The following is a 19,110-nucleotide window of genomic DNA, read 5'->3' as shown; positions in this document are numbered from 1 at the left end:
TTGGGTTCGCTGTTCCTGACACGGAGATGTTGGGTTCGCTAATCTTGACATGATCTACGAGAGAGAAAAACTCATCAACAGAATAAATGCACTCATAAATGCATTGGTTACCAGGCTCTCATCACCAGCGAGAGCTGCTCCCATACGATGGAAACCAAATTAGACCCATGTTCCGTTTAACCCAGTTTTTAACGGTTTGTTTTTCTTCTTAGGTCTAGGCGATTACAGCGACGACGATTACATGCCCTTCACGACCATCCTTTACGGTAACGGGCCGGGTTATCGAGCGTCGATTAACGGGCACAGACCCGACCCCTCAGAGGACAACCTGCGTAAGTATTTACACCTTAAGCCTTAGTACTAGCGGCCTAAAACAGCTGTTCATGACCAAAGCAACGTCCTTCTTCTCTCGAGATATAAAAGCATTTTCAATTCTCAGTCTTGAGGAATTCCAACTAAACTTCATTTTGAAAAAGTATATGAAGCATTTTACAACAATCACTCCGATAAGGCAATATATCGAATCAAATGTTTATTAAACAATAACGCATAAAATTAGATATCATCCATAAGCATCCTAAAGAAAGGATACACTTTAATACGATAAAAAATAAAAAAATATTGTAGATTATACAAAATATTTTGGTTTGATCACGCAGACGGGATTAACTAGGGTAGGTTTATATGGAAGGTTGATCATTTTAAATTGCATTGAATATAGAATTTAGGCCAAAGGCCAAGACCGGGACCTATGAGGTCATTCAGCGTCGAAACGGAAACTGACGAAAAGGTATGAAAGGTGTAACAGGAGGAAAACCTCGTAGTTGCACTATGAATCAATTGTTAGGAGCGCGTGGAAAGTAAGACGGAAGAAAGAGAATATGATAGGAGGTCCAGTAAAAAGAACGAAAGGAGTTGCAGCTAGGGGCTAGAGGCACGCTGCCAAGAACCTTAAGTAATGCCTACAGTGGACCATTTTAAAGCTGTCTGGGTAACAAGGATAGGAAAACCTAAAATGGGATAGTAGAAGAAAAAGGCTTATGCAAATTTTTTTATACTTTCAGTCTGAAGTTTGTGAAATTATAAATAGTCTGTTGTTCTCAAAGGCTTTCTCTTGTTCATTTTAAATGTCTTCTTAGTACTGTACAGTACATGACTGTGGATTTCTTTCCGCTAAGTAAAGATTTTTAAACGAAACGGGTCATATAGAAGGAAAATATTCATCATTAAGCGTTTTGTTTTAGAGCCATAGACTCTAAATGTCAGATGAAAAGCGTAAATAATAAACAATTGAGTAAATTTTCGCAATCTCTATGCTGCTGAATGTTGAGTAATTCCTCCTTGAGGAATTATGTGCGTAACCTGGTACTATTAAGTAAATAACACCATTACAAACTTGCACGAATCTAATTGTGCCCCACTGTTCATATTTTAGCCCTAAAAGCAAGTCTCTCTCTGCAGATGACGTCAACTACAGGCAAGCCGGAGCAGTTCCTATCAACTCTGCTGCTCACGCCGGGGAAGACGTAGGCCTATGGGCGTCCGGTCCCTTCTCGCACCTTTTCACGGGCGTCTACGAGCAGAACTACATACCCCACGCCCTAGCATACGCGGCATGCGTGGGGAAAGGCCTAACTTTCTGCGGCAATAATGGAGGAAGACGGTCATTTAACAGGATAAACCGCAGCCGAGGCGCAAGGCGTTGGACGCCGTTAGGCTGATGGTGTCAGGGAGATAACAGAAACCCGCCAAATATACGATGTTGACAAACCAACTTGAAAAACAACACCTTCATCGTGCCATTACTGTTACGGGTTTTCCTCCTACCTTCTTATAACTTTTTAAAGAGTCTTTAGGAATATTTTTTATTATATATTTATATTATTCTATGTTCGCTTTAACTTATCTGAGAAAGTCTGATGGCTGTGTCACACTAGTACGTTTTCCGGCATCTAGCAAATATAACTCTTCTCAGTTATGTACAGTGAAATCTGTGTGTGTTCATTATAGGGATGGCACACCAGCGTGAGCCTGGATAACTTAATTTTTCTCCCCATTTTACGTTGCTTTTTCTAACTTTTATTGAGAAAATTTACATAGTTTTGCACATAGTTTTCTTTTTTTACAAATATATTTTTATATTATATATATACTTTTTTATTTTAGTTACCACTATGTGGTTAACATTCATCAATTACATCTACGTACTTAAGTCAGCCAGATAAGAAAGTACTAACAATGCAAAATAGATTATAACTAGCTGAAAATGCTATAAAATAAAATTTATCACAATGTGCAGATAATGTTGCATTTTAATAATCCGTAAGGATAATTGTAAAAAAAGATCAGGGGTATAAACCAATCACTTCTTGGCTGGCTAGCACAAAGTTTGTCAGCAAGACGCTGAAAAATGGCGGAAAACGTGCTCGTGTGACAAAGCAGTTAGTTGTCATGACGTCATTTGCCGCTTCAGTTTTGGGGAATTAGCTGTGCAAAATATTGGAACTGCTCTATCTGAATTATCTGAGAAATTTTGAGTTGTTTAAATGTGCTTCTTTTCTCCTTAGCTTTCCTCTCCTTCTCTGTGTTGGAAACCCGATTTGAAACTGTCGCTTATATATATAATATATATAAATGTAATTTATTTATATCTATTAAATAATTAAATGATTCGCTGGTTTATTTTGAGGTTTATCTCCTACTTTTAGGGTTTGCAGATTATAACTTCTGTTTTTTGTCCCCAAAATTACTTATACCACAAAGTCTCGGCCTAGTCATCCCGGGAGGAGTCACCAGTACACTGATGATGATGTCACAGTCTGCCGCTAGATGTCACCTCAAAACCAGTAATAAATAGTAGGAGTCGTCACCAATCCAGTCAATGACCAAACCCAACGTTGCCCAATATTCGTGAAAGCGAGGATATTATTTTCCTTGGATGAAAATTACAAATTTCTTTGAAATCTAACCTCAGTCGACTAAATAGGCTACCATGTACCTAAACAATGCTTGGGGCAACTAAGGCACAAACTATTTGTCAGAAAAATGGCGAAGTCCACACCTGTGGTCAAACTCGAGACTTGACAACGAGATTATTATTATTATTATTATTATTATTATTATTATTATTATTATTATTATTATTATTAGTAGTAGTAGTAGTAGTAGTAGTAACATCCCTAGAATCTCAAAAGATCACGCACCGACTAAACAGACTAGAACGGAACGGTTGAATGTGAAATGACAATTAGAGGCTAGTACTAAGAAAACTATATACGCTTATAAACACATATATAAACTATATATGTGTTGGAATTATACTGCACTTGTGGCTCTAATACGTTTAGTATTACCTGTTGATGAAAGAATAAAGATAATGTTTCGCGAAGCGGAAAAATTAAAGTTACTCTCAATTTTTTTTTTTTTGTCCAATGGATAGGTGCAAAGTTCCCTACTGTTGCCTAGACCTAAGAATGAGTGTGGTGATTTTGAAACCTAAGCTACGCAGTCGATATGCTAAAGTAATTTTTATCATATTTGCATGACCATCCAATAAAAACAGAAAAAAGGTCTTAGAATATGTATACTACCGTGTACTTACGGTTACACTCTGCAGTTCTGGAGATCAGCACAGCAAACCTTAGGTTATTGTCCGTAGTCCTATACCAGAGAGAACCTCCTATACGTCGTTTTTCCGATAATCGTTTGTGATTTCACTAATAGTTTTAGTAATCCTTATGCGTTAAACCGTGCTGGCCGTTATTTTCAATGCAAGACTGCAATTTAGCCACTGATTCTCGAACTAAAGGTTACACAAATACACTCACCGTAATGGAACTACGGCTTGGTGCACAACCCCTTTGTAAACAATTCAATTACATTTTAAGCTTACGCTAAAAAAATACATTAATCAAAACTCATGTAGGTTACTGTTCATAACTAACTTTTTAAATATAAAAACTCGAAAACAGCAATATCTTGTTTAATTATATACATATATAAACAAAAACTATAGATTTGTTTTTGAAAGATTAAGTTGCCCCAAAACATAGAGTTCGAATAAATAGAGAATGCTCACGAAAAGGGGAAAAGTTGGCTGCCATTTAACCTAGGCCGATTTCACATTCCCCGTAAATATCAGATTTAACGAAAAGGACAGGCAGCCACAAAGTGCATATGCTCGTAATATTCCGTGCACGAGTTTGATATTCTCATTGGAACTTAGATAAGTTCCTAAAATCTATTATTGCCTCCAAAATTAGGGAATAAAATTCCCTTCTCGGAACCGTGACGTCACTCTTCTCTCACTCTCCAGAATGTAGTTCCAGTATATGAAGTCATAATTTCCGTTACGAATCGGCTTTAGTTTTAGTTTGTTTTCTGTAAATTGATAAGAAATGCTTTGCCAGACATTGTCGACATGGATGGAAAGCGGAAAATATTTTTGTTTAGTTGGAAAAAAGATAAACAGTAACTTCATTGTCGGTCACTTGTGTGTTATCTCTGGCTGATGGCGAACGTTTACCCTACAAACGTTTTATGACAACTTACGTAACCTTATTTCGACCGCGCGAGTTCATGGAGCTTGCTATGTGTACTATAATGAATTTTTCGTTAACTGAAAACTATATATATATAGTGTTGTTAGATAAAAAAACACCATTTAGAGAGAAAATGACCGACTTCTAATCATGGGCGTGAGCAGGCTCCAGATACGACTATCCTTCTTAAGGTAAGTGATTGTAAATGAATATCCCTAGGCTATATTTTTCTGACCTTTTTTATGTGATTTTGTCACTTTAACAAGAAAAATGTGTAGGTTTTGATTTAGAATATTATTTAACTCATCGATGATATGAAATATATCAATGATGTTCCATTTAGTTCTTGATATGGCTTGTTTGAATGTGACTTTTCTTGTTGTTTGATACGGTTGGTTGACCAGTTAGGCCTACAGTCCGTTAGTCTAGGTTATCCTACGTGGGTGGGGGGTTTTCCAGACCGACCAAGTGATGACCCAGCACCCTAGGTTAGGTCAGGTTAGGCTAGAGACAGGTAGGGTAGGTTAGAGAGATTAGGTTCAAGTTAGGCGTGGTTCGAGAACGGTAGGTTAGGTTAGAGAAAAGTAGGCTGGGATATATCGATGTACATTTCGAGGTCAAGTTATATTAGGAAAGGTTAGGTTAGGATGCATCTCCCTAAGTGTCCTCGCTAAGTTTTCACGCCATAAAAAAATTGTTGGGGCAAATATAACTGTTAATATGTATGAGAAATGAATTTTATGGACTGATTATATTGTGATCGATTTATTTTCTACCTTTCTGCCTTGTACATTGCATTTTTTTTTTTTTTTTTTTTTTTTTGGTTTCCCACCACCCTAAAATCATTTTTCCCGCTTGGGTTAAGAATTGTTGGATAAATTGCATATTTAACAAAGATTCACATCTGGATATTAGGTCTGATGTGGGAAACCAAATAAATATTAGTTTAAGAGGGAAAATAGACATCAAGAATACTGTCAAAATTATATTTGCTCAGTCATCAATTCCCCACTCCTGTGTATATATATATATATATATATATATATATATATATATATATATATATATATATATATATATATATATATATATATATATACACGCAGTATATATTATATATACAGTATATAATATATATATATATATACAGTATATATATATGGATGTTTTTACTTGGAAGTAATAAGTTATATGAAGGTTCAGTCATGCTGTACATTTCAAAATTTCACAGTTTGAAAATAATACATAGTCACAGGAGAAATAATCTTGCCAAATTTAAATATAATACATGTGCGTGCATGTGTACACTGTAGATTACTGTAACATCTCACTGTTAACACCGACTTCACAGCTGATAAGAACTGAGGGCTAGTGCCCAGTAAGAAATCAGAAAAATTATGAAAATGATCAGCAGCGCCACTTTGCTCAGCCGACTACAAAACTTCCATGAAATTCTGTGTGTATGGTGACTTCCTTTCTCCACTTGGCCTTCGCCCACCTGCTTTCCAAGTTCATGGGCCTCTTCGTTCAAGAGCTGGATGGGAGCTAGTTTCCTCAGAGGCTGCTTTTGCTGAGTCTGGTTGCTGGTGCTCGTCGACAGTTCGGTCTCTGTCTCTGCGGATGTAAGAGGGTGGTCCGTTCCCCAGGGATTCTTCAGCGTCAGAGACTGGTGGGGTTGCTGCAGGAGGGAATTCCCAGAGCTCCAGGCACTGCAGGATGTTCCTGCCGTTGCCTGTCTGTCCTTCCTCTCTGTGGAGATCCTCTGGCGGATGTTGGATTTCGCCAGGGATCTGATAAGGCCTGAAATCAAGAAGAAATAGGCTGTGTGAAGTCATTGTTTCGATGGAATGTGGCGATTTTTATCATTGGTCCCTCATAGATTTCCATCATACACATGATTTTAACATGTCAAGAGGTTCAATATCAAACTGTAGTGAAACGTAATGGGATAACTATATCATCACCAAAGAGAAGCCATGATGCCTCGACTGTTACTATGAACTATATTCAGACCTTGAACCAAAGGCTGTATTGAATGCCTTTTACAAAGTTATAACAATTGCAGCATCGGTGAACTTTGGTGCCATTAGGCCAGTTCATAATTCAGGGGTTGCAATTACAGTAGTGGACTAAGTGGTACTGTACTGTAACTATTGGCATGGCTAGGTTAAAAACGCTTGTGTTGTTAGTATGGGTTGAGGGGTGGACTAGCTAGTCAGACAGTTTTATCATTTGGAAAACTCAGTTTCGTTGTCTGTTTTGATAAACTTGGCAGGAGATTATCCCAGTGACATAGGGGTTTGGGAAACTTAACAGAGTTATATTTTGATTGCACTGTCAAGGGATTATCCCAGTGATTTACAAGTTTAGAAAATTTATGTAACTGGGATTTGCTATGAACATAACCCGGTTAAATCCTGGTGTGTTTTGCTTGATCTGAAAGGTGAGTAATGTACCTGGTTCAATTGCTGGTGGTGGGTTACTACCAGGGTGGAGAAGGGCAACAAAAAGACTTCCTGACAACTGGCAACTGGAAGGCTAATTCCTTCAGTGGGAACATTTGGCTACATAAGGAAGCAAAATGTAATTCTTACCCTTAAAATGAGCTGATCTCCTTGCTGGGACCGGGTGCCTTTCCTTCTCTGACTCCCTCAAGTGTTCCAAAACTGTCTGGATGACAATGATGACAAAGATGGTGACGATGCTGGTGAGAAACCACACGTCCACCAGTTTGAAGTAAGATGTCTTGGGTAGGGATGATGAGGATTGGTTGAAAAGTGAAGAGAGGACCAACAGGGAGGTCAAGGATACCATAATACGGTCCTGGAAAACAAATAAGAAAAGGGAGAGATATAGCAGGAGCTCTTTGTAATGTGTTGTTGTAATAGCCTCCTTGGATATGCTTATTTGGAGGAAAATATGAGATCAGGATGTTGGTGATACCATGATGAAGATCAGAAAATGAAATGAGAATGTTTTCTACATTCAAAGAATTCTACAGGTTCAATGCACCCTAGTGTGGGAGCTCTCTCTACAAACCAAGTACAGTATTACAGTCATCAGACCAGGACGAGGTTGAATCATTACAATTCTGATGATGTGTAGGAAGTGGCAATAGCATTTTTTAACAGGTAATTTATAAGTAGCCTCCGTAACTAATTAACTAAAGCTCGGTGGTACTGTACTCTTCATGTGTTAATTTTAGTCTATATATAAAGCATGTTCTAAGAGAGATATCTTCCACAAAAAGCAGAGTGCCTCGAGAAATTTTGAATAATGATGTTGATGACGATTGTTAGTACAAACTACTTCCACTTGAAGGTCAGCTCTATCTATCAAGTGAATAATGTACTTACCATTCTGAATTAGAACAGTACATGAAATAGGAGGTTCAGTGACCTGATCAGAATTTAAGCATCAAAATGAGCACTTGAATTCAGACCCCCAAAAATTTAGGCCCCTCACTCACGTTGAAGTCCTCCACCTTGAAGTAGAACGTGAGGTAGGCGATGACGATCATGAGGGACGTCGGCAGGAAGGTGTTGATGAGGTAAAATCCGTAGCGACGACGGAAATGGAGCGCCACCAGCAGACGGGAGTACTTGGTTCCAGTGGAAACATCCCCAAACTCTCCTTCCAGGACCCTCTCTTCAGCTGGAGATGCGAAGTCGTGCGGCAGGGGAGACTCGAAAGGAGTCTGCTGGAAGCTTTGGGTAGTGTCTTCTGTTTCCAGAGCCTTCAAGTCAACTCCGGTGACCTCATACTCAACTAGGTGTTGGCCTCCAGAATAAACGACCCCTTCCCTGTCACTCTGCAGGGTGATGTATTCGTTCGTTCCAGAGGTCATCTATTTGAGGAGGAAAATCACATCGAAATATTAGTGACAATTAAAACCGAGCCACTACTTCCTACTCTTGCCTTCTGGAAATCAAGCTTCCCAAAGTGCTCATTCCAATATTGTTTCTTTCAGTGCATGGGGAACCCTGCGAACTGTGTTTAAAATGGATTTTGCTTTCCTTTTGACCAATGCGTCAATCTCTTTCATTCATAATAAAGTCCATTTCCATGGACTTTTTTATGAACCTTGATATTAAATGCAAACATGCAGACAACTAAATGACATTACATAGCATAGAAATGGAATCAGTGTACAAGACTGTACCATGCTTTAGATCAATACAAAATCGTAGAAAGTACCCATCAGTTTCATCAATATAATTTTGTAACAATCGTACTTACTTTGAGCACAATGTCACATGTCTGTTTGTCAAAAGGATACATCAGGAGATCAAGGGCACAGTTGAAAGTTACGTTGTACTTCCGGGACATTGAAATTGTGTTTTCTAGACCACTGTACTGGAGATCTGCAAGAGACGTCAGATTAACAGAAAATTTTTTTGAAAATACATTCTCAAATGGAATTATAAGGTTCGTGCTGATAAACACTGTCATACTGGTGGGGTACTGAAAACAGTTCAGTATCTACAGAGTCCTGCATGACTGTAATGTCAGATTTTCCTTTAGGCCTTTCACAAGATAGAGGTGACTGTTGATACCTTGTGGCTGTTGGTGCATTGACCATGGGAAATAAAATTTTATGTCCTGAACCTCACTACCAGGATTTACCTATAGTCGTTTAAAATGTTTTAAAAATACCATTTGGTGTCTTTCAGCCATTTATTTGCCCATGAATTCAGACTTGACACCTTTTCACTATTTCCAAGAAAGGTAAAAATAAATAAAATTACCAAAGAAAGGAGAGTAGTTGCTACCAGGTCTGGCCAGCTAAGTAAAACAAATAGCCAAGCACAATACAAAGACTTGGGTCTTCATGGACTTGAACGCCCAACCCAGCAGTTAAGTGGAACTAAGATAGAGAATGATGAGATAGAAAGTAATTAAAGCAACTCCACATGTACATTTACTTAAAAGGATATAGTCTACATTAGAAGAAAAAGAAGAGACAAGTAAGATGCCTCAGAATGTATACTTGCCTTCAAAAGGATGTGTGTGAGAAGAAATTGTTGGGGACCCTTGACGCTGCACAAATATTCTCGTTTCAGCATCCACTAAAGTATGGCTGTTACCTTGGGCATTGTCAAAACTGACCTGATTCCAGAGGAAAAGGAAAACAAAAGCTGGTTGTTGTTAATGTGTTCTTACTTTCTAGTAGTTGAATATATGGAAGCACATAAACAGTGAGCACGTTTGCATTTACTCTGGGAGATGAAATGTGATGACTCGCAACATTTGCTGAAACAAATTTTTGGCTACGGAAGTCCCTTGGGCCAAATGAACCATAAAATCTTATAAGGTTTCGTTTACTGTTGGAAAACGTGGAAAAGAGGAGGTTATATATTCATCACATTTCATGACAGAGCTGCTGCTTATGACGTAAGAGTGTTTTGGACAATCAACTAATGTGTTTGATGGAGTAATGATGGCAATGAGAGCTTGATATCTAAGGTTGATAAAAGACTACAAGGTGTAAAAACTTCGATTGTAAAATAATAAACAAACATTATCTTACTGAAAACTTTTAACGAAAATAATTTTTAAATGTGCCAAAGGCATTCCAAAACTTCCTTGAGATTCTGTGTAATCCTAAGAGTCTTTGCTTGGTAAATAATTCAAGTTTTGAAAAAAAAAATGGAGTATCTTTACTCACGTCCTTCTTTCCTTATAAGAATGGCAAGAATCCTGACTAAACAACTTACTTCAGGTATCCACTGAGAACGTGCTACCTCCAGATGAACTCTGTTCAAATTGTGGTCATCAGCAAGATTGTTGAAAGTGAGTCTTGAGTCTCTCCAGGACAAGTGTAGAGTAAACTCCAAAGTCAACTCCATATCTAATGAGTTCAGGCAAGTTACGTCAGTAATGTCCATGAAGAGATACACAGATAATGGCGAAGTGTCCTCTGGCTGGCCATACAGGTGAGACGAAGGATCACGGAAAGATTGGGAGTATTCATCTTCCTCAGGTACTGTGGAGACAGAAGGCGGCGGGAGCTCTCGGCGGTAAGATGGCGGGAACACTATAATTGTGCAGTTCAGCTCGTCTGATGCATCAGTGCAGTCCTCCTGGTGATCACAGCGTGATGCAAGTGGGATGCACATGCCGGAATTGCATGTGAATTGATCCTCTCTACAAGGTGATAGCACCAGTATAACAGAGGAGTTAACAGAAGCATCTGCACAGTATTCCTCTTGTATGATATCCCACCAGTGCCTTCCTATGGGAGACATTGTCAGTGCATCACTCTTCAGAGCAGCTATGTGTGATCGAATGTGGTGCAAAACCAGTCCGTAATGGTGGCCATCGATCATCTTAATGTCCGAATTTGAAAAACCCGTGAAATAGAGCCCTCTGTGAGATTCTGGATGAAGGACGTAATGGTGATCGATATCTTGGTTCTTAATACAGACTCCTCGCAGTCGCAGCCTTGGTCTGCTGCGCAGCCGACAAGCAGCGCAGAGGGGCGTTCCGTCACACATGATGTCATACCATTTTCCATAGCCGTCTCCCATGCCTATGACTGCAACGCAGTTCTCGTTGATACCCCCATTCGGTTCCGACTCTTTCCAGTTTGTGTAATTCAGACTTTTGCCCATGAGAGACTTCCAGGTGCCCTCGTGCCCGCTGTCAGTGATACCAAGCCACATGAATATCACGAACGACCCTCCTACGCAGTGTGAGAGCCAGGGTGTAGCGCTGGCCATCAGAGTGTGTGTTTCTCTGGTGGACACTGGGAAGCCGAGTTCCCCCTGGAGCGTGTGGCAGAGCTCGTTGTGTTCTTCGAGAGAGTGGGGAATACCGATGAACTGCAGCAGGTTCTCTGTTCCCCCGATGAGTTCTTCACCGGAGGGGATGACCCTCCAGGTAGTGTTGCCTTTGACCTTCCATCCACCGGGCCATGGAATGATACTGCCTGTAAAAGAGAGCTTGAATCGAGATTTTTTCTTGTCATAAAAATCAAGAAAATAATTTTTGCTTACTTCTTATTACATCTCAGACCAATTCATGCCTTATGTCGTAACTATATATATATATATATATATATATATATATATATATATATATATATATATATATATATATATATATATATATATATATATATATATATATATATATATATATATATATATATATATATATATATATATATTTTTCTGACTCACATCAGGTCGAACCCGGTTCTTTCAATTGAAAGGCAAGGGCGCTGCCCACTAGGCCCTTGCCTTTCAAATTGAAAGACCTGGGTTCTGATCCTGATGTGAGTCAGAAATTTATTTCTGTTGCACACGTGATTGTGTGCTGATTATTTCTATATATATATATATATATATATATATATATATATATATATATATATATATATATATATATATATATATATATATATATATATATATATATATATATTTTATATATAATTTTGAATATATGAGAAGGAGTACAGACAAATGAACAGTATATACTCCGCACACCACCGGCTGCAAATTTACTACAAAACTTTGATTGATAATAATACACCCTGGTGTAGATAAGGTATTTTGACTCTTTACTCTTATCTTTAATATTTGTTACATTTTACCTGTGATGTATTTATGCATGTTCCAATGTATCACCAACTTCGCCGTAATTGAATTTTTTACATTTATTCTTGTTGCTCTGTTAATTTTCCCTTTAAGGGTAATCTAGTCTGTGGAAGCTTGCAGACAAGTAATAATATAATAATAATAATAATTACTTTCGTAGTGCAATTCCATCTTTTCACTGTCTTCAACGCTGAATGGCCGAAAATGCCCCAGTGCTTGGCTCTAATTTCATAAAACAAAATAAAAACTAAGAAATAATAATAAACGAATCAACACAACCCATGAAAAATGCATAAATAAAAACTATATCGCCACTCCCATACAATTATAGTAATAAGGGCTTAGTGGTATTTTATGAATTATTCAAAATCTTATGCCTACTTTTATATATTTCAAGGATAAGTAGGTCTTAATGTTCTGTTCAGTAATTAGAAAATTGCATAGTCACCCAGCACATGGTTAGGTGACTGTTTCAGTCCCTCTGACTACTATGCTTTGGAATTGTCTCCCAGCTTCCATTTTCCTTTGGGCTTACTCCCCAATCTTGCCTCTTCCACTCACTGTCTAGTTTCCATCCGGCCTGAGCAAGATAACACTAGGCCTACTGACCCTCCCTGCCTCTACATTTTAGAAAACAGTGTGGTTTCTGACCTTCGTAAGGTTCCTTCATCGTGGTCATCTTGACCAGGTCACTGCGTGACATCGGATGAGTCCACATGCCGATTTTGGCCACCTCGCCCGTGAAAGCTTGCTCTCTCTGGAAGAGGCCTTCCATTTCATCCTGGTCTTGGCCTAGGATGAGGGATCCACCACCCCTGGAATCGGTACAAAAGGTTCTCTTAATGGGTTATGCTTTTGAAAAACTTGAATGACTAATTGGTGTACATGTGTGTTTGTAGTAGTAGTAATAGGAGTGCAGAGTAGACTGATGTGCAAGCTAATGGATGTAATGAGGATAAGCAACACTTATAATACACAGAAGTTTCATATGGGGAGGAACGGGTGAAAACGTGACAATGACTGGTTAAACAAGTGAATTTGATAAGGATGTGAGAACAGCATATAAGGGGAAATGGATAGAAAACTAAGATTGAAGACACTGAAGTGGGAGGAAGATGCTAGTGTAAAAATTCATGGATGGGATCAATGAGTCAGCAGGGTGTGTTCGTGGGTATAGGATGGTAGGAAGGGGTAATAAACACTGTGAGAGGTGAAATGAGGAAATAATAGGTTTAGTGAAGGAATAAAGGTACATTTTAATAGGTGAAAATTATGTCCAAGAGGATAGATAGGGTAGTCAAGAAGAAGGTGACAGAGGAAAGATAGTGGCAGGATATCTGAATATTTTCAAGACCTCAGTAAGCATTCTAGTGGAGTGGCTTAAGGGCTGCTCTTTGAGCAAGAGCCCGTGCTGGCATAAAGCCAGCTTAATAAAAACAACAACAAGTTGGTGGAGTGGGAGTGGCAATGGATCACAGTGAGACCCGAGAGACCACCTACCCCATTCCTTCTGGCTTCTCAGCCAACGTGATGGTCAGGTGCTGTGAGAGATGGTCGTCAATTTGCATGGAGAGGTTGAAAGTGTTATTGCCTTTCCACATCCAGAGGCTACAGCAGAATGTTGACCACCTGTTTTGGGAGAGAGTCACTGATTAAATCCTCCACCTGCTGATAAAATCTCTTATCAGTTCATAGCCGGTTTCTGAAAAGTCACAGAACAAAATTCACTGTCTGTCTGGACAACAAGGAAGTTGAAACATTTCCTCTGATAAAAATTGCATTGAAAGATTAATTATCTTGTAGGAGGACTCGCAGAGGAACTTTCTTACCACTAAAAGGCACGGAAAAATTAACTGTTGGGACAAATGACTGAAAAATTCCCAGTTCTGCGAAGAAAGTTACTGAAAATTATACTCTGGCATCTAGGCCTAATTGCCTAAGCCACTAAACATTTCATATTTTGATCTTGGAAAGTTTTTCCAAATTCCATCATGTACTGGTAAAAATTAAGAAAAATAACGGGGAAATATTCTTGAAAAAAATAATGATCATGAACAAGGTGAGAGCAGGACTTACCTGTATGGTACGAGTTCGTGCACGAGTGAATTCAGTTTCTTGTACACAAGTACGCGCCATGTCTCTGGTGTGTGCTCTGTGGAGGCAAAGCTACTCTTTTAGTAATGAGTCTAACTTTCACAATTATATTTCATTCTCTGATATTTGTAGTATAATGTGATAGTTCAAAGCCTGCTACTAGTGATATATGGTATAGTATACACAGTGCACTGTAGGCATTAGTAAAGGACCTTTGCAGCGTCCATTCGACCCTCAGATGCAACCCCTTTCATTCCTAATATATTCTCTTCTATCTTACTTTCCACCATCTCCTAACAATTGCTTCATAGTGCAACTGCGAGATTTTCCTCCTGTCACACCTTCAAGACCTTTTTACCCACAGTTGCCCTTCCAGTGCTGAATGACCTGCCATATAGGTCCCAACGCTTGCGTGGCCTTTAGTCTAAATTTTATAATAATCCCATATTCCATTCCATTCCAATGACATACCTATTCGAATCTCGTTGTCATTGGTCGCCGTGGCGTAACTGACCACCACCATGACGCGGTGGATTCTGTACGGCTTGATGGAGTAGCAGAGGGAGAAGTTGAACAAATGCGGCACTGGATGAACCGCGATGGCGTAGTCGCTCCTGCCCTCGTCGCTCGATCTCTGCATGACGAGGCTCTCCATGCATGACGTCACTGTGAAAGAAAACGGGAGATTGCACGTTTAGGTGTTGGGGAAAGAAAACGAGTGATTGCAGACGACGGTGTTGGAGAAAGAAAACGAGAGATTGGAGGTATTTAATGTTTAAAAAAAGTGATTACAGGTAACGGTGTTGGGAAAAAACGAGATTAGATGTGATAATGTTGGGGAAGGAAAACGAGAGATTACAGGTGACAGTGTTGGGGAAGGAAAACGAGAGATTACAGGCATCAGTTTTGGGGAAAGAAAACGAGAGCTTACAGGTATAGGTGTTGGGAAAGGAAAATGAGAGATTACTGTATTGGTGTTGGGGAAGGAAAACGAATGATTACAGGTGACAGTTTAGGGGAAGGAAAACGAGATTACAGGCATCAGTTTTGGGGAAAGAAAACGAGAGATTACAGGCATCAGTTTTGGGGAAAGAAAACGAGAGATTACAGGTGACAGTGTTGGGGAAGGAAAACGAGAGATTACTGTATTGGTGTTGGGGAAGGAAAACGAGAGATTACAGGCATCAGTTTTGGGGAAAGAAAACGAGAGATTACAGGTAACGGTGTTGGGAAGGAAAACGAGAGATTACTGTATTGGTGTTGGGGAAGGAAAACGAGAGATTACAGGTGACAGTGTTGGGGCAGGAAAACGAGAGATTACAGGTGACAGTGTTGGAAAAAACGGGAGATGACTCAGTCACTGTAATGTAATTAACTACGTGGTAGCCACTGTAATGAAAATAATTACGTACAGTTTCAGCAGTGAAAGTAATTACGAATTATGTGAAAGATGACTTGGTTACATTCACTGTAATAGTCATGTAATTCAGAGCAATTATGTGTCATTATAACAGTGGTGCAAGGAATCAGATCGGCATGCACAAGTCACTATAATTAGTCATTGTAGATGAGAGCCATTATAATATATTAATAAAATTCTGATTATTCACTATACCAGATGAATGAAGAACGTGAATCATTATAGTAAAAGTAATTAAATGTAAGAGCCAGTCAAAAGAAAATCACTGCAATTACTACTTATAAATAAATATGTAAAATTAATTATGCATTAGAGCAACTATAATGTTACAAGTAATTACGTGAAATTACATTGGAGCACATATAATGGAAGTAATGTTATGTAAAGGTAAGGAAATACAGAAGCATGGAGAGAATTCCAAAGCTAGAGGGGGCCAGTTCCCACAGAGTAAAGAATTATTCAATCATTTCAGTTAGTATATGAGGAATTTTCTGCCTTACTCTGTGTTCCCCGGTTTGTCTAAACCTGCAGGTCATATAGGAGGCAAGTTTGTCACTGCCTTTCTGCTTCTGCTCTCTCTCTTTAAGGTCAAGATTTGGAATTCTGTGTTTGCTTCTGTTTTCCCCTGGTTCTCAAAATTAGTTGCAAATCACTTACGTGTTGCCTGATGTACGATAAACCACATCAAAGCTAATGGACGGACGCACATAGTGAACAGCTGTGTTGGAAAACTTATAATTGCTGATAATTGCTTCGAATATTTAAGTAAATTTCCATTTCAGTATTATAGTAAATTTCCAGTTCAGTATTCAAGTAATTCCCTGTTCATCATTCAAGTAATTTCCTGTTTATTAATCAAGTAATTTCCAGTTCAGCATTTGAGTAATTTCCAGTTCAATATTTAAGAAATTTCCAGTTTAGTTTTTAAGTAAATTTCCCGTTCGGTATTTAAGTAAATTTCCAGTTCAGTATATAAGAAATTTCTAGTTAAATATTTAAGTAAATGTCCAGTTCAGTATATAAGAAATTTCTAGTTAAATATTTAAGTAAATGTCCAGTTCATCATTTAAGTAAATTTCCAGTTTATTGTGTGAGTAATTTTCAGTTCAGTATTCAAGTAATTTCCAGTTCATTACATAAGTAAATTTCCAGTTCATTATGTAAGTAATTTTCAGTTCAGTATTCAAGTAATTTCCTATTAATTATTTAAGTAATTCCTTGTTCATTTTTCAAGTAATTTCCAGTTCAGCATTTGATTAATTTCCAGTTTAGTATTTGAGTGATTTCCAGTTCAGTATTTAAGAAATTTCCAGTTCAGTTTTAAGTAAATTTCCAGTTCAGTATTTAAGTAATTCCCAGTTCAGTATTTAAGTAATTACCAGTTCATTATTCAAGTTATTTTCAGTTCATTATTCAAGTTATTTTCAGTTCATTATTCTAGTAATTTCTAATTCATTATTCAAGCAATTTCCAGTTCAGTATGTAAGTCAATTTCCAGCTCAGTATTTAAGTAATTTCCAGTTCAGTATTAAGTAATTTCCAGTTCAGTATTGAAATAATTTCCAGCTCATTATATACGTAGATTTCCAGTTCAGTATGTAATTAATTACGAAGTATTTAAGTAGATTTCCAGGCTATGTATTCAAGTAATTTACAGTTCATTATTTAAATAAATTTCGTAGTTACGTATTCAAGTAATTTCCAGTTCAGTATGTCAAGTTAATTTCCAGTTCAATATTTAAGAAAGTTCCAGTTCATCGCTGAAGTAATTTCCAGTTCATTATTTAAGTAAATTTCCAGTTCAGTATTCAAGTAAATTCCAGTTCACTATTTAAGTAATTTCCAGTTTAATTATTTAAGTAATTTCCAGTTTAGTATTTAAGTAAATTTCCAGTTCAGTATTTAGTAAATTTCTAGTTCACTAATTAATTAAATTTCCAACTCAGTATTTAAGTAATTTCCATTTCGGTATTCAAGTAATGTCCAGTGCAGTATTTAATTAATTTCCAGTTAAGCATTCATAAGTATAGTTCAGAGATTAATGCTTACAGTTATTCATTTATAAGTAAATAAATATTATTCTTCTTATATTTCACTTCACTTCCTCTTCGACATTATTTTCTCTCTCTCTCTCTCAACTGAGCCACTGGTTCTGTTCTGTCCAGACCCACCGACAGCATACAACTGATTTGGAGAACGTTACAGAATAAATGCGCATGGTTCGAGAGATGCAACAGCACTGCGCTTGCGTAGTCACTTGTTTTTGTTTTTCTTTTAGTTTTCTATTCAAAGTGCCAATAATGAACCGGGAAGGAAGCCATATGTAAATTCATTTCTTATATTTCGTCTGCTAAAAGGGTTGGGAAAGTTACTCAGGGTTCAAATTGAATTGATTGATTGATTTAATGAATGTTGGGTCTAATGGCCTGGCACTGGAACTGTTAGCTAGGTCATTCAGTACTACAGGTTCAAAATGAAACATCCCATCTTGTACGTCGTCGCTATTTCGTAATTTATCGTCCATTTTATTTCTGTAAGACCTCAGTTCAGTGTTGTGGAGTCATATGCACTTTTTGTCAATGGGTATTATTACTTTTAAACATTAGATAACAGTTTTACTTTTAAACATCATAGAACACAGAGTTACTTTTAAAAATTACAAAACACAGTGTTACTTTTAAACATTACATAACAGTATTACTTTGAAAACATTGCAGAACACAATATTACTGTTAAACATTACATACACAATATTACTGTTAAACATTACATACACACAGTATTACTTTTTTTAAACACAGGGTTATTTTTAAACATTAAATAGGACAGTATCCCTTCGAAACATCACACAACACAGTATCACTTTTAAATCCTCCATTTAAGACATTTGCCTTCGTACTTTTTAAAATATTGCCCGTTAAACTTAGCAAGTTTTTCTCTTTTATTCGGTTGCCGATAAACGCCAGAACACTCGTCTATTGAATATCCATCATTCATCTCTCGCTCTAACGAGGCGCTCGCTTAATGGGTACACCAGCGTCAGGAGTATCGACAATGCAATTATATTTCCGTTGAGGGAGAAAAAAAAATAGAAAGAAGAAGAAGAAAGATTGTTTAGGGCCAAGCGAGAGAAAGAAACGAGGCTGGACTTTACGTATACACTCGGGACTATAGTAGGCTCGCCATGTCACCAATTAAATGCTATTTGATCGATTTTAACATCACGGAGGAATTGGCAATTAATGGCTGAAGGGAGAGAGAGAGAGAGAGAGGATGATAAAGAAAGAATTTTCTTTCACGTCAAATCATTGATTGACGCCTTTCATGTCTTCGCTCCACTTCGACGAATTTCACTCCAAAAGAAAGAAGTAGAATGAAGGCCGTAATTATTGACATTTTAAATTGTAAGAAGAGCAAGGTTAATATATTTCAGTAATGAAATATATTACAT

At 37.8% G+C, this 19,110-nt stretch overlaps 3 protein-coding genes across 9 annotated transcripts in view; 1 reads left to right on the top strand and 2 right to left on the bottom strand.

Moving 5' to 3' along the window:
- The window catches only part of LOC136836908 (alkaline phosphatase-like), a 110,705-nt gene extending 108,034 nt beyond the window's left edge, over positions 1-2,671 (top strand). For all 7 annotated transcript variants that reach the window (XM_067101351.1, XM_067101357.1, XM_067101352.1 and 4 more), the window contains 2 exons: positions 213-332; positions 1,462-2,671. In XM_067101351.1, coding sequence (XP_066957452.1) covers positions 213-332; positions 1,462-1,721 — 380 coding nt within the window. In that variant the 3' untranslated portion in view covers positions 1,722-2,671. The remainder of the gene's footprint in view (positions 1-212; positions 333-1,461) is intronic.
- Positions 2,672-5,704: 3,033 nt separating this feature from the next.
- LOC136836932 (ligand-gated ion channel 50-like) lies at positions 5,705-8,905 on the bottom strand. Its single transcript, XM_067101435.1, has 4 exons — positions 8,781-8,905; positions 8,011-8,388; positions 7,136-7,364; positions 5,705-6,341 (listed from the first exon to the last, which is right to left on the bottom strand). Exons 1-4 carry the CDS (start codon positions 8,868-8,870, stop codon positions 5,887-5,889), a joined length of 1,152 nt encoding a protein of 383 aa, XP_066957536.1. The 5' UTR covers positions 8,871-8,905; the 3' UTR covers positions 5,705-5,886.
- Positions 8,906-9,518: 613 nt separating this feature from the next.
- On the bottom strand, positions 9,519-16,368 carry LOC136836983 (uncharacterized). Its single transcript, XM_067101517.1, has 7 exons — positions 16,317-16,368; positions 14,711-14,905; positions 14,222-14,297; positions 13,646-13,774; positions 12,797-12,960; positions 10,259-11,472; positions 9,519-9,650 (listed from the first exon to the last, which is right to left on the bottom strand). The coding sequence occupies exons 1-7, from the start codon at positions 16,366-16,368 to the stop codon at positions 9,519-9,521; spliced, it is 1,962 nt and encodes a 653-aa protein (XP_066957618.1).
- Between the last annotated feature and the right edge of the window lie 2,742 nt (positions 16,369-19,110).

The sequence above is a fragment of the Macrobrachium rosenbergii genome, chromosome 57 (assembly GCF_040412425.1).
Source record: "Macrobrachium rosenbergii isolate ZJJX-2024 chromosome 57, ASM4041242v1, whole genome shotgun sequence".
NCBI lineage: Eukaryota > Metazoa > Arthropoda > Malacostraca > Decapoda > Palaemonidae > Macrobrachium > Macrobrachium rosenbergii.
The sequence above is the reverse complement of the archived record's forward strand: the minus strand, read 5'-3'. Positions and strand labels throughout refer to the sequence as shown.